This window comes from Phaenicophaeus curvirostris, unplaced genomic scaffold, assembly GCF_032191515.1.
Source record: "Phaenicophaeus curvirostris isolate KB17595 unplaced genomic scaffold, BPBGC_Pcur_1.0 scaffold_84, whole genome shotgun sequence".
NCBI classification, from domain to species: Eukaryota; Metazoa; Chordata; class Aves; order Cuculiformes; family Cuculidae; genus Phaenicophaeus; species Phaenicophaeus curvirostris.
Genome location: NW_027206706.1, coordinates 655,183 through 669,616, shown reverse-complemented (window position 1 = coordinate 669,616; position 14,434 = coordinate 655,183). Strand labels below are relative to the sequence as shown.

Below are 14,434 nucleotides of genomic sequence, written 5' to 3'. Positions count from 1 at the left end.
CCCATTTTTCCCCCCTTTTTCCCCCCTTTTAACCCCTTCCTCCCCATTTTAACCCCTTTTTCCCCCCTCGAGCCCCCTTTCCCCCCCCATTCCCCCGCCCCACACGCGTGGGGGGCCCGGGGCTGATTCTATGGGGCTGCCCCACACTTGGGGGTCGCTCTATGGGTCCCAATTCCCCCTTTTTAACCCCTTCCTCCCCATTTTAACCCCTTTTTCCCCCATTTTAACCCCTTTTTCCCCCCTTTTTAACCCCTTCCTCCCCATTTTAACCCTTCCTCCCCATTTTAACCCCTTCCTCCCCATTTTACCCCTTTTTCCCCCATTTTAACCCCTTTTTCCCCCCATTTTAACCCCTTCCTCCCCATTTTAACCCCTTCCTCCCCATTTTAACCCCTTTTTCCCCCCATTTTAACCCCTTTTCCCCCCATTTTAACCCCTTCCTCCCCTTTTTAACCCCTTCCTCCCCATTTTAACCCCTTTTTCCCCCATTTTAACCCCTTCCTCCCCATTTTAACCCCTTCCTCCCCATTTTAACCCCTTTTCCCCCATTTTAACCCCTTTTTCCCCCATTTTAACCCCTTCCTCCCCATTTTAACCCCTTCCTCCCCCTTTTCCCCCCTTTTTCCCCCTTTTTAACCCTTTCGAGCCCCCTTTCCCCCCTGCCCCACACGCATGGGGGGCCCGGGGCTGACTCCGTGGGGCTGCCCCACACTTGGGGGGCAGTGTTCATCTCCAGCTACACGGTGCTGGCCCCTCTCTTCGGCTACCTGGGCGACCGGCGCAGCCGCCGCCGCCTCCTGGCGCTGGGGCTGGGGCTCTGGTCGGCCGTCACCCTGGCCACCAGCTTCGTCCCCAAGGAGGTGAGGGGGCCGCTATGGGGCGGGGGGGGCGCTATGGGGCAGAGGGAGTCGCTATGGGGCAGGGGGGGTCGCTATGGGGCAGAGATGTGGGGCAGGGGTGGTGGGAGGGGTGGATTGGGGTGATTCTATGGGGCAGGAGGAGCCTCTATGGGGCAGGGAGTGGGGCTAGGGGGTGGCTATGGGGCAGGGGGGGTCGCTATGGGGCAGGGGGAGTCGCTATGGGGGGCGGGGGGTGCAGCTATGGGGCAGGGATGTGGGGCTGTGGGGCAGCTATGGGGCAGGAGGAGCCTCTATGGGGCAGGGAGTGGGGCTGTGGGGCAGCTATGGGGCAGGGGGGGTCACTGTGGGGCAGAGATGTGGGGCAGGGGTGGTGGGAGGGGTGGATTGGGGTGATTCTATGGGGCAGGAGGAGCCTCTATGGGGCAGGGGGGGTCGCTATGGGGCAGGGGGGGGCGCTATGGGGCAGGGGAGGCTGCTATGGGGCAGAGATGTGGGGCAGGGGTGGTGGGAGGGATGGATTGAGGTGATTCTATGGGGCAGGAGGAGCCTCTATGGGGCAGGGAGTGGGGTTAGGGGGCAGCTATGGGGCAGGGGAGGTCGCTATGGGGCAGGGGGAGTCGCTATGGGGCAGAGATGTGGGGCAGGGGTGGTGGGAGGGGTGGATTGGGGTGATTCTATGGGGCAGGAGGAGCCTCTATGGGGCCCTTGTGACCTCAGTTGACCTTGGTGACCCCCTGGCGGCCATCTTGGTTCCATGGCGGCCATCTTGGATCCCTGGAAGCCATTGGTTGATGTTTGAAGACCATGGGTTGACCCTTGGTTGACCTCAGTTGACCTTGGTGACCTCCTGGCGGCCATCTTGGCTCTGTGGTGGCCATCTTGGCTCCTATGGCGGCCATCTTGGCTCCATGGCGGCCATCTTGGCTCCATGGCGGCCATCTTGGCTCCATGGCGGCCATCTTGGCTCCATGGCGGCCATCTTGGACCCCCTGGCAGCCATCTTGGCTCCTATGGAGGCCATCTTGGACCCCCTGGCGGCCATCTTGGCTCCTATGGAGGCCATCTTGGACCCCCTGGCGGCCATCTTGGCTCCTATGGAGGCCATCTTGGACCCCCTGGCGGCCATCTTGGCTCCATGGCGGCCATCTTGGCTCCATGGCGGCCATCTTGGCTCCATGGCGGCCATCTTGGCTCCATGGCGGCCATCTTGGACCCCCTGGCAGCCATCTTGGCTCCTATGGAGGCCATCTTGGACCCCCTGGCGGCCATCTTGGCTCCTATGGAGGCCATTTTGGACCCCCTGGCGGCCATCTTGGCTCCATGGCGGCCATTTTGGACCCCCTGGCGGCCATCTTGGCTCCTATGGAGGCCATTTTGGACCCCCTGGCGGCCATCTTGGCTCCATGGCGGCCATCTTGGCTGCTATGGAGGCCATCTTGGACCGCCTGGCAGCCATCTTGGACCCCCAGGTGGCCATCTTGGCTGCTATGGAGGCCATCTTGGCCCCCCTGGCGGCCATCTTGGCTCCATGGCGGCCATCTTGGCTCCATGGCGGCCATCTTGGCTCCATGGCGGCCATCTTGGACCCCCTGGCAGCCATCTTGGACCCCCTGGCAGCCATCTTGGCCCCCCTGGCGGCCATCTTGGTTCCATGGCAGCCATCTTGTCCCCCTCCCCCAGGAGTTCTGGCTGCTGCTGGTGGGCCGGGCGCTGGTGGGGGTGGGGGAGGCCAGTTACTCGACCATCGCCCCGACCCTCATCGCCGACCTCTTCGCCGGCGCCGCCCGCAGCCGAGCGCTCGGAGCCTTCTACCTCGCCCTGCCCCTCGGCAGGTGGGGAACTGGGGGGCACTGGGAGGGACTGGGAGGGGACTGGGTGGGATTTGAGGGGACTGGGAGGGGATTGAGGGGCAGTGGGAGGGGATTGGGAGGTACTGGGAGGGGGCTGAGAGGGATTGGGGAGGACTGGGATGGGACTGGGTGGGATTTGAGGGCACTGGGAGGGGACTGGGAGGGGACTGGAGGGGACTGGGAGGGACTGGGAGGGACTGGGAGGGGACTGGGAGGGACTGGGAGGGACTGGGAGGGACTGGGAAGGGGTTGGGGGGCACTGGGAGGGGACTGGGGGGGCACTGGTGTGAACTGGTCTGTACTGGTGCCCCCAGCGGACTCGGCTTCGTGGTTGGGGCCAAAGTGAAGGAGGCGGCGGCCGATTGGCGCTGGGCCCTGCGGGTGCGACCAGTAACACCAGTTCAGACCAGTAACCCCCCCACCCTGGGCCCAGACCAGCCATCCCAGTGCTCCCAGTCCCATTTACTCCCTCCCAGTCCCCTCCCAGTCCCCCCCAGTCCCCTCCCAGTCCCCCCCAGTCCCTCCCAGTCCCTCCCAGTCCCCTCCCAGTGCCCTCCCAGTCCCACTAACTCCTTCCCAGTCCCTCCCAGTCCCTCCCAGTCCCCCCCAGTCCCTCCCAGTCCCTCCCAGTCCCCTCCCAGTCCCCTCCCAGTCCCCTCCCAGTCCCCTCCCAGTCCCCCCCAGTCCCCCCCAGTCCCCCCCAGTCCCCTCCCAGTCCCCTCCCAGTCCCCTCCCAGTCCCCTCCCAGTCCCCTCCCAGTCCCTCCCAGTCCCCTCCCAGTCCCTCCCAGTCCCCTCCCAGTCCCCTCCCAGTCCCTCCCAGTCCCCTCCCAGTCCCCTCCCAGTCCCCTCCCAGTCCCCTCCCAGTCCCCTCCCAGTCCCTCCCAGTCCCCTCCCAGTCCCCTCCCAGTCCCCCCCAGTCCCCCCCAGTCCCCCCCCAGTCCCCCCCCAGTCCCTCCCAGTCCCTCCCAGTCCCTCCCAGTCCCCCCCAGTCCCTCCCAGTCCCCTCCCAGTCCCTCCCAGTCCCTCCCAGTCCCCCCCAGTCCCCCCCCAGTCCCCCCCAGTCCCCTCCCAGTCCCCTCCCAGTCCCCCCCAGTCCCTCCCAGTCCCCCCCAGTCCCCCCCCAGTCCCTCCCAGTCCCCCCCAGTCCCTCCCAGTCCCCCCCCAATCCCCTCCCAGTCCCTCCCAGTCCCCCCCAGTCCCTCCCAGTCCCCCCCCAATCCCCTCCCAGTCCCCCCCAGTCCCTCCCAGTCCCCCCCCAATCCCCTCCCAGTCCCTCCCAGTCCCCCCCAGTCCTCTCCCAGTCCCTCCCAGTCCCCTCCCAGTCCCCTCCCAGTGCCCCCCAATCCCCTCCCAGTCCCTCCCAGTCCCTCCCAGTCCCCCCCAGTCCCTCCCAGTCCCCCCCCAATCCCCTCCCAGTCCCTCCCAGTCCCCCCCAGTCCCTCCCAGTCCCCCCCCAATCCCCTCCCAGTCCCCCCCAGTCCCTCCCAGTCCCCCCCCAATCCCCTCCCAGTCCCTCCCAGTCCCCCCCAGTCCTCTCCCAGTCCCTCCCAGTCCCCTCCCAGTCCCCTCCCAGTGCCCCCCAATCCCCCTCCCAGTCCCTCCCAGTCCCCCCCAGTCCTCTCCCAGTCCTCTCCCAGTCCTCTCCCAGTCCTCTCCCAGTCCCCCCCAGTCCTCTCCCAGTCCTCTCCCAGTCCCTCCCAGTCCCTCCCAGTCCCCTCCCAGTCCCCTCCCAGTCCCTCCCAGTGCCCCCCAATCCCCCTCCCAGTCCCTCCCAGTCCCCTCCCAGTCCCTCCCAGTCCCTCCCAGTCCCTCCCAGTCCCCCCCAGTCCTCTCCCAGTCCTCTCCCAGTCCTCTCCCAGTCCTCTCCCAGTCCCTCCCAGTCCCTCCCAGTCCCTCCCAGTCCCCTCCCAGTCCCCTCCCAGTCCCTCCCAGTGCCCCCCAGTCCCCTCCCAGTCCCTCCCAGTCCCCTCCCAGTCCCTCCCAGTCCCCTCCCAGTCCCTCCCAGTCCCTCCCAGTCCCTCCCAGTCCCCCCCAGTCCCTCCCAGTCCCCCCCAGTCCCCCCCAGTCCCCCCCCAGTCCCTCCCAGTGCCCCGGCCCCTCCCAGTGCCGCTGTCCCCGCAGGTGACGCCGGCGCTGGGGGCCCTGGCACTGGTGTTACTGGTTTTACTGGTGGTCGAGCCCCCCCGAGGGGCCCTGGAGCCGCGACCCCCCCCGCCCGGCCCCCGGTCCAGCTGGGCCACCGACCTGCGCCTGCTGGCCACCAAGTGAGCACTGGGACCCTTCACCTTTGACCCCTGGGGGGGCCTTTAACCCCTTGGTGACCACGGGGAGGTGACAGAATGACCCCTGGGGTGGCCTTTAACCCCTTGGTGACCACAGGGAGGTGACAGAGTGACCCCTAGGGTGACCTTTAACCCCTTGGTGACCACAGCGAGGTGACTCAATGACCCCTGGGGTGGCCTTTAACCCCTTGGTGACCACAGGGAAGTGACTTAATGACCCCTAGGGTGGCCTTTAACCCCTTGGTGACCACAGCGAAGTGACTCAATGACCCCTAGGGTGACCTTTAACCCCTTGGTGACCACAGGGAGGTGACAGAATGACCCCTGGGGTGGCCTTTAACCCCTTGGTGACCACAGGGAGGTGACTCTTGACTCCTAAGGTGACATTTAATCCCTTAGTGACCACAGCGAAGTGACTCAATGACCCCTGGGGTGGCCTTTAACCCCTTGGTGACCACAGTGAGGTGACTCAATGACCCCTGGGGTGGCCTTTAACCCCTTGGTGACCACAGTGAGGTGACTCAATGACCCCTGGGGTGGCCTTTAACCCCTTAGCGCCCGCGGGGAGGTGCCATTTGCCCCCTGGGGTGGCCTTTAACCCCTCGGTGGCCGCTCCGCAGCCGGACGCTGGTGCTGTCGACGCTGGGCTTCACGGCGGTGGCCTTTGTCACCGGGGCGCTGGCCCTCTGGGGTCCGGCCTTCCTCTACCGCAGCCACGTGGCCAGCGGGAGGGGCCCGGCCTGCGGGGGGGGCGGCTGCCAGCGGGACGAGAGGTGACACTGGGGACACTGGGGGACAATGGGGACATGGGGGGGCTGGGGGGGTTGGGGACAATGGGGACAATGGGGACATGGGGGGGTTGGGGGACATGGGGACTTTGGGGGGTTGGGGGGACAATGGGGGGTTGGGGACATGGGGACAATGGGGACTTGAGGGGGGTTGGGGACATTGGGGGAACATGGGGACAATGGGGACAATGGGGACATGGGGGGGTTGGGGACATTGGGGGCAATGGGGACTTGGGGGGTTGGGGGGGTTGGGGATACTGGGGGGTTGGGGACATCAGGGGGACATGGGGGGTTGGGGACTTGGGGGGACAATGGGGGGTTGGGGGGGTTGGGGGGACATGGGAGGTTGGGGACATTGGGGGGACATGGGGGGTTGGGGACATTGGGGGGACAATGGGGACTTGGGGGGGGTTGGGGACTTGGGGGGACAATGGTGGGTTGGGGACATTGGGGGACAATGGGGGGTTGGGGACTTGGGGGGACATGGGGGGTTGGGGACATTGGGGGGACAATGGGGACTTGGGGGGGGTTGGGGACTTGGGGGGACATGGGGGGGTTGGGGACATTGGGGGGACAATGGGGGTTGGGGACATTGGGGGGACAATGGGGACTTGGGGGGGTTGGGGACATTGGGGGACGTTGGGGGGGTGAGTTGGCGATTTGGTTCATTTTGGTGCCGTTTTAGTCCCTTTTGATCCTTTTTTGTCCATTTTAGTCCCTTTTTTGTCCATTTTGGTCCATTTTTGCCATTTTGTCCATTTTTGCTGCATTTCGCTCCATTTTTTGTCTATTTTAGTCCATTTTGGTGCCATTTTTTGCCATTTTAGTCCATTTTTTGCCATTTTTTTCCATTCTTGGTCCATTTTTGTCCATTTTTTGTCCGCTTTGGTGCCATTTTTTGCCATTTTAGTCCATTTTTGGTCCTTTTTGTCCATTCTTGGTCCATTTTGGTGTCATTTCAGTCCATTTTAGTCCCTTTTTTGTCCATTTTTGCCCATTTTAGTCCCTTTTTTATCCATTTTTGTCCATTTTTGCTCAATTTTGGTCCATTCTTGGTCCACTTTAGTCCCTTTTGGTGCCATTTTTTGCCATTTTAGTCCCTTTTTTGCCATTTTACTCCATTTTTTGCCATTTTTGTGCATTTTTGGTCATTTTTGTCCATTCTTGGTCCATTTTGGTGCCATTTTTGTTCATTTTAGTCCCTTTTTTGTCCATTTTTGTCCATTTTAGTCCCTTTTTTGTCCATTTTAGTCCATTTTTGCTCAATTTTGGTCCATTCTTGGTCCACTTTAGTCCATTTTGGTGCCGTTTTTTGCCATTTTAGTCCCTTTTTTGTCCGTTTTGGTCCATTTTTGGCCATTTTAGTCCCTTTTGGTGCCATTTTTTGCCATTTTAGTCCATTTTTTTGCCATTTTACTCCATTTTTTGCCATTTTTGTGCATTTTTGGTCATTTTTGTCCATTCTTGGTCCGTTTTGGTGTCATTTTTGTCCATTTTAGTCCCTTTTTTGTCCATTTTAGTCCATTTTTGCTCAATTTTGGTCCATTCTGGGTCCATTTTAGTCCATTTTGGTGCCACTTTTTGCCATTTTAGTCCCTTTTTTGTCCATTTTTGGCCATTTTAGTCCCTTTTTTGTCCATTTTTGCCCATTTTAGTCCATTTTTTATCCATTTTTGTCCATTTTTGCTCAATTTTGGTCCATTCTGGGTCCATTTTAGTCCATTTTGGTGCCACTTTTTGCCATTTTAGTCCCTTTTTTGTCCATTTTTGCCCATTTTAGTCCCTTTTTTATCCATTTTTGTCCATTTTTGCTCAATTTTGGTCCATTCTGGGTCCACTTTAGTCCATTTTTGCTCCATTTTTGGCCATTTTAGTCCCTTTTTTGTCCGTTTTGGTCCACTTTTGTCCATTTTAGTCCCTTTTGGTGCCATTTTTTGCCATTTTAGTCCATTTTTTTGCCATTTTACTCCATTTTTTGCCATTTTTGTGCATTTTTGGTCATTTTTGTCCATTCTTGGTCCGTTTTGGTGCCATTTTTGTCCATTTTTGTCCGTTTTAGTCCCTTTTTTGTCCATTTTAGTCCATTTTTGCTCAATTTTGGTCCATTCTGGGTCCATTTTAGTCCATTTTGGTGCCACTTTTTGCCATTTTAGTCCCTTTTTTGTCCATTTTTGGCCATTTTAGTCCCTTTTTTGTCCATTTTAGTCCATTTTTGCTCAATTTTGGTCCATTCTGGGTCCATTTTAGTCCATTCTTGCTCCCTTTTTGGCCAGTTTTGTGCATTCTTGCTCCATTTTAGTCCCTTTTTTGTCCATTTTGGTTCATTTTTGTCCATTTTTGCTCAATTTTGGTCCATTTTTGTCCATTTTAGTCCATTTTTGCTCCATTTTTTGCCATTTTAGTCCCTTTTTTGTCCATTTTGGTCCACTTTTGTCCATTTTAGTCCCTTTTGGTGCCATTTTTTGCCATTTTAGTCCATTTTTTTGCCATTTTACTCCATTTTTTGCCATTTTGGTGCCATTTTTGTCCATTTTAGTCCCTTTTTTGTCCATTTTTGGCCATTTTAGTCCCTTTTTTATCCATTTTTGTCCATTTTTGCTCAATTTTGGTCCATTCTTGGTCCACTTTAGTCCATTTTGGTGCCATTTTTTGCCATTTTAGTCCCTTTTTTGTCCATTTTTGTCCATTTTAGTCCCTTTTGGTGCCATTTTTTGCCATTTTAGTCCATTTTTTTGCCATTTTACTCTGTTTTTTGCCTTTTTTGTGCATTTTTGGTCATTTTTGTCCATTCTTGGTCTGTTTTGGTGTCATTTTTGTCCATTTTAGTCCCTTTTTTGTCCATTTTAGTCCCTTTTTTATCCATTTTTGTCCATTTTTGCTCAATTTTGGTCCATTCTTGGTCCACTTTAGTCCATTTTGGTGCCGTTTTTTGCCATTTTAGTCCCTTTTTTGTCCGTTTTGGTCCATTTTTGTCCATTTTAGTCCCTTTTGGTGTCATTTTTTGCCATTTTAGTCCAATTTTTTGCCATTTTACTCCATTTTTTGCCTTTTTTGTGCATTTTTGGTCATTTTTGTCCATTCTTGGTCCGTTTTGGTGCCATTTTTGTCCATTTTAGTCCCTTTTTTGTCCATTTTTGGCCATTTTCGTCCCTTTTTTGTCCATTTTAGTCCATTTTTGCTCAATTTTGGTCCATTCTGGGTCCATTTTAGTCCATTTTGGTGCCACTTTTTGCCATTTTAGTCCCTTTTTTGTCCATTTTTGGCCATTTTCGTCCCTTTTTTGTCCATTTTTGTCCATTTTTGCTCAATTTTGGTCCATTCTGGGTCCACTTTAGTCCATTTTTGCTCCATTTTTGGCCATTTTAGTCCCTTTTTTGTCCATTTTGGTCCACTTTTGTCCATTTTAGTCCCTTTTGGTGCCATTTTTTGCCATTTTAGTCCATTTTTTTGCCATTTTACTCCGTTTTTTGCCGTTTTTGTGCATTTTTGGTCCTTTTTGTCCATTCTTGGTCCATTTTGGTGCCATTTTTGTCCATTTTAGTCCCTTTTTTGTCCATTTTTGGCCATTTTAGTCCCTTTTTTGTCCATTTTGGTTCATTTTTGTCCATTTTTGCTCAATTTTGGTCCATTTTTGTCCATTTTAGTCCATTTTTGCTCCATTTTTTGCCATTTTTGTCCATTTTTGCTCCATTTTTGTCCATTTTAGTCCCTTTCGGTGCCACTTTTTGCCCTTTTAGCCCCTTTTTTTTCCTTTTTTTCCCATTTTTTCTCCATTTTAATCCCTTTTCTCCCCCATTAACCCTTTCCTCCCCCCAGCCTGGTGTTCGGGGCGCTGACGTGCGGCTCGGGGGCGCTGGGGGTGGCCGCGGGGGTCGAGGTGTCGCGGCGGCTGCGGGGGACGGCGGGGGACGCGCTGCTCTGCGGGGGGGGCCTCCTGGCCGCCGCCCCCTGCCTCCTGGCCGCCCTCCTGGCCGCCCCCCGCGCCCCCAGCGCCGCCTACGTGAGTTTGGGGCGAAAAACCGCGATTTTGGGCAAATCGGGGCGGGGGGGGGGCGGCGTTTCGGGCTCATTCCCTGCGATTTCGGGGCCTCCCGGGGCGTGGAACGACGCGGGGGAGACTCAACAGCCAATTCGGGATCGTTTCCACTCCTTTTGAGGCCGTTTTGGGGCAATTTGGCGCGATTTTGGGGCATTTTTGATGATTTTTAAGCATTTTTGGTTTTTTGGGATGATTTTTGGGTCGTTTTGGGTCATTTTCGAATCATTTGGACCCAAAGTGACTGATTTCAAGTCACTTTACATCATTTGGAGTCATTTTTGATCATTTTGGATCAATTTGGGGTCATTTTGGGTCAATTTGGCGCGATTTTGGGTCATTTTTGATGCTTTTTAGGCATTTTTGGTCTTTTGGGATGATTTTTGGGTTGTTTTGGGTCATTTTCGAATCATTTGGAATCAAAGTGACTGATTTCAAGTCACTTTGGGTCATTTGGACTCATTTTTGATCATTTTGGATCAATGTGTGGTCATTTTGGGTCAATTTGGCGCGATTTTGGGTCATTTTTGATGATTTTTAGGCATTTTTGGTCTTTTGGGATGATTTTTGGGTCGTTTTGGGTCATTTTCGAATCATTTGGAATCAAAGTGACTTTTTTTAGGCCACTTTGCGTCGTTTGGACTCATTTTTGATCATTTTGGATCAATTTGTGGTCATTTTGGGTCAATTTGGCGTGATTTTGGATCTTTTTTGATGATTTTTAGGCATTTTTGGTCTTTTGGGATGATTTTTGGGTCGTTTTGGGTCATTTTCGAATCATTTGGAATCAAAGTGACTTTTTTTAGGCCACTTTGCGTCGTTTGGACTCATTTTTGATCATTTTGGATCAATTTGTGGTCATTTTGGGTCAATTTGGCGTGATTTTGGATCTTTTTTGATGATTTTTAGGCATTTTTGGTCATTCAGGATGATTTTGGGTCGTTTTGGGTCATTTTCGAATCATTTGGAATCAAAGTGACTGATTTCAAGTCACTTTGCGTCATTTGGAGTCATTTTTGATCATTTTTATATCAATTTGTGGTCATTTTGGGTCAATTTGGCACGATTTTGGATCATTTTTGATGATTTTTAGGTATTTTTGGTCATTTGAGACGATTTTGGGGTCATTTTGTGTCATTTTGGGATCATTTTGGGGCTATTTCAGATCATTTCACCTGTTTCAGGTCATTTGAGTCCATTTTGATTCCATTTAGTGCTCATTTTGGGTCAATTTTGAGTCATTTTGGCTCAATTTTGAGTCAATTTTGACGACTTTTCTACTTTTTAGGTGTTTTGGGGTCATTTTGGGGTGATTTCATGGGATTTTGGGTCATTTACGATCACCTGGGGGTCACTTTGGGTCTTTTTTTAGGTCATTTGGCCTCATTTTCAGTCATTTTGAGGTCATTTTGAGCGATTTTGGTCCATTTTAAGGCCGTTTGGGGCCTTTTTGGGGTCGTTCGGAGCCATTTTGGGGTCATTTGGAGCCGTTTTGGGGACATTTAGGGACATTTTGGGGACATTTTGGGGTCGGGGGGACCCTCCTGGTCCTTGTGACCCCAAAATATCCCGGAACGACCCCAAATTTTACCTATTTTTTTAGGTTTTTATCTTCTTGGGGGAGACGCTGCTCTCCCTCAACTGGGCGCTGGTGGCCGATATCCTACTGGTACGGGGGGGGGGGCACCCCGAAAAGGGACCCCTGGGGGCCCCAAAAAGGGATGAAATGACCCCAAAAAGGGACTGGGGGGACCCCGAAAGGGCCCCCCAAAAAATGGGGGGGGGGGGGCAGGGGGCGGGGACCCCCCCAAAGGGCTCAAAAAGGGACCCGAAAAGGGTTGGAAAAGGCTCAAAAGGGGCTCAGGGAGGCCTGGGGGGAGGGGGGGAGGGGCAAGGGGGCTCCCAGTTCAGCCCAGTCCCCTCCCAGTTCCCTCCCAGTCCCCTCCCAGTTCATCCCAGTCCCTCCCAGTCCCTCCCAGTGCCCTCCCAGTTCACCTGAGTCCCCTCCCAATTCATCCCAGTCCCATTCCAGTTCCATCCCAGTTCATCCCAGTGCCTCCCAGTGCCTCCCAGTGCCTCCCAGTCCCCTCCCAGTCCCTCCCAGTCCCTCCCAGTCCCCTCCCAGTCCCTCCCAGTCCCTCCCAGTCCCTCCCAGTCCCTCCCAGTCCCCTCCCAGTCCGTCCCAGTCCCTCCCAGTCCCCTCCCAGTCCCCTCCCAGTGCCTCCCAGTAGCTCCCAGTTTGCCCGTTCCCCAGGACGTGGTGGTGCCCTCGCGGCGGGCGACGGCCGAGGCGCTGCAGATCGTGGCCTCGCACCTACTGGGGGACGCGGGGAGCCCCCTCCTCATCGGGGTGGTGCGTACTGGGAGCACTGGGAGGGCACTGGGAGGGGACTGGGAGGGGACTGGGATGGGAGTGGGAGGGAGAAAAAGGGACTGGGAGGGGACTGGGAGGCACTGGGAGGGGACTGGGGGGCACTGGGAGGGACTGGGAGGGAGAAAAAGGGACTGGGAGGGGACTGGACTGAACTGGGAGGCACTGGGAGGGAGAAAAAGGGACTGGGAGGCACTGGGAGGGGACTGGGCTGAACTGGGAGGCACTGGGAGGCACTGGGAGGGAGAAAAAGGGACTGGGATGGGACTGGGAGGGACTGGGAGGGGACTGGGGTGACTGGTGGGGCCGTTTCTCTCATACTGGGAGCACTGGGGTGACTGGTGGGGCCGTTTCTCTCCTACTGGGAGCACTGGGGTGACTGGTGTGTCTCAGGTGAGCGACGCGCTGCAGGGGTGGGGTTTGTCCCCGGCCCCCGCGCTGCTCCGGGCGCTGCTCCTGGCGCCCTTCGTGGCGGCTCTGGGCGGAGGAGCCTTCCTCGCCGCCGCCATCACCCTCCCGCGCGACCGCCGAGCCGCTCGAGGTGGGTGAGACCCCCCCAAAAATCCACCCTAAACCCCCCAAATCCCCAAAAAAGCCACCCAAAATCCCCCAAAACCACCCCAAATCCACACGAAACCCACTCGAATCTGGGCAAAATGACCCCAAAATCACCCAAAAGCCACTCGAATCCCCCCCAATTCCCCAAAATCCCCACAAAATCCCCACAAATCCACCCCGAAACCCCAATCAAACACCCCAAACCCCCTCAAGTCCCTCTAAAATCACCCCGACCCCCCCCAAATCACTCAAAATGACCCCAAAATCCCCCCAAAACCCCCTCAAATCCCCCCAAAACCCCCTTAAACCCCTCAAATCCCCCCAAAACCACCTCAAATCCACCCCAAACCCTTCAAATCCCCCAAAACCCCCTCAAATCCCCCAAAACCTCCTCAAATCCACCCCAAACCCGCTCAAATGCCCCCAAAATCCCCATAAAGCCACACAAACCCCCAAAAAGTCACCCCAACCCCCCAAAATCCACACGAAACCCACTCGAATCCATGCAAAATGACCCCAAGAGCCACTCGAATCCACCCCAAATCCCTATAAATCCACACAAACCCCACCAGATCCCCAAAATCCCCACAAATCCACCCCGAAACCCCAACCAAACACCCCAAACCCCCTCAAGTCCCTCTAAAATCACCCCAACCCCCCCAATCACTCAAAATGACCCCAAAATCCAGACAAACCCCCTCAAATCCACCCAAAAACCCCTCAAATCCCCTCAAATCCCCCCAAAATCCCCTCAAATCCCCTCAAATCCCCCCAAAACCCTCTCAAATCCCCCCAAAACCCCCTCAAATCCCCCAAAACCCCCTCAAGTCCCCCCAAAACCTCCTCAAATCCCCCAAAACCCTCTCAAATCCCCCCAAACCCCCTCAAATCCACCCAAAACCCCCTCAAATCCCCAAAACCCCCTCAAATCCCCCAAAACCCCCTCAAGTCCCCCAAAACCCCCTCAAATCCCCCCAAAACCCCTTCAAACCCCCCCAAAGCCCCTCAAACCCCCCCCAAACCCCTCAAATCCCCCCAAAACCCCCTCAAATCGCCCTAAAACCCCCTCAAATCCCCCCAAACCCCCCAAAACCCCCAAAATCCTTCAAATCGACCCCAAAATCCCTTTAAAACCCCTCAAAATCCCCTCAAACCCCCTCAAAATCCCTCAACCCCTCTCAGAACCCCTCAAGCCCCGCCCCCTCGCGCCATATAAGGCGCTGACCCCACAAGCCCCGCCCCCTCGCGCCATATAAGGCGCTGACCCCTCAAGCCCCGCCCCCTCGCGCCATATAAGGCGCTGACCCCTCAAGCCCCGCCCCCTCACGCTAACGTCTCTCGCCCCTCCCCTTAGGCGCGGCCACCGCTGATGACGTCACTGATGACGTCAGCAAATAAACGCCGAGGGTCTCTGCGTGTGTGTGTTCTCTGCCCCATAGATCCTGCCCCATAGAGCCCCGGGACCCATAAATCCCGCCCCATAGAGCCCCGGGACCCATAGATCCTGCCCCATAGATCCCCGGGACCCATAGATCCTGCCCCATAGATCCTGCCCCATAGAGCCCTGGGACCCATAGATCCTGCCCCATAGATCCGGGACCCATAGATCCTGCCCCATAGATCCCCGGGACCCATAGATCCCGCCCCATAGAGCCCCGGGACCCATAGATCCTGCCCCATAGAGCCC

The 14,434-nt window shown here is 55.9% G+C and overlaps 1 protein-coding gene across 1 annotated transcript in view; it reads left to right on the top strand.

The window, feature by feature from the left end:
- The window catches only part of SPNS1 (SPNS lysolipid transporter 1, lysophospholipid), a 15,208-nt gene extending 1,047 nt beyond the window's left edge, over positions 1-14,161 (top strand). The window contains exons 2-11 of the mRNA XM_069882126.1: positions 647-860; positions 2,541-2,692; positions 3,025-3,091; positions 4,834-4,976; positions 5,615-5,767; positions 9,599-9,782; positions 11,422-11,487; positions 12,073-12,171; positions 12,583-12,730; positions 14,102-14,161. Of these exons, the coding sequence (XP_069738227.1) occupies positions 647-860; positions 2,541-2,692; positions 3,025-3,091; positions 4,834-4,976; positions 5,615-5,767; positions 9,599-9,782; positions 11,422-11,487; positions 12,073-12,171; positions 12,583-12,730; positions 14,102-14,145 (1,270 nt within the window). The 3' untranslated portion in view covers positions 14,146-14,161. The remainder of the gene's footprint in view (positions 1-646; positions 861-2,540; positions 2,693-3,024; positions 3,092-4,833; positions 4,977-5,614; positions 5,768-9,598; positions 9,783-11,421; positions 11,488-12,072; positions 12,172-12,582; positions 12,731-14,101) is intronic.
- Positions 14,162-14,434: the final 273 nt, after the last annotated feature.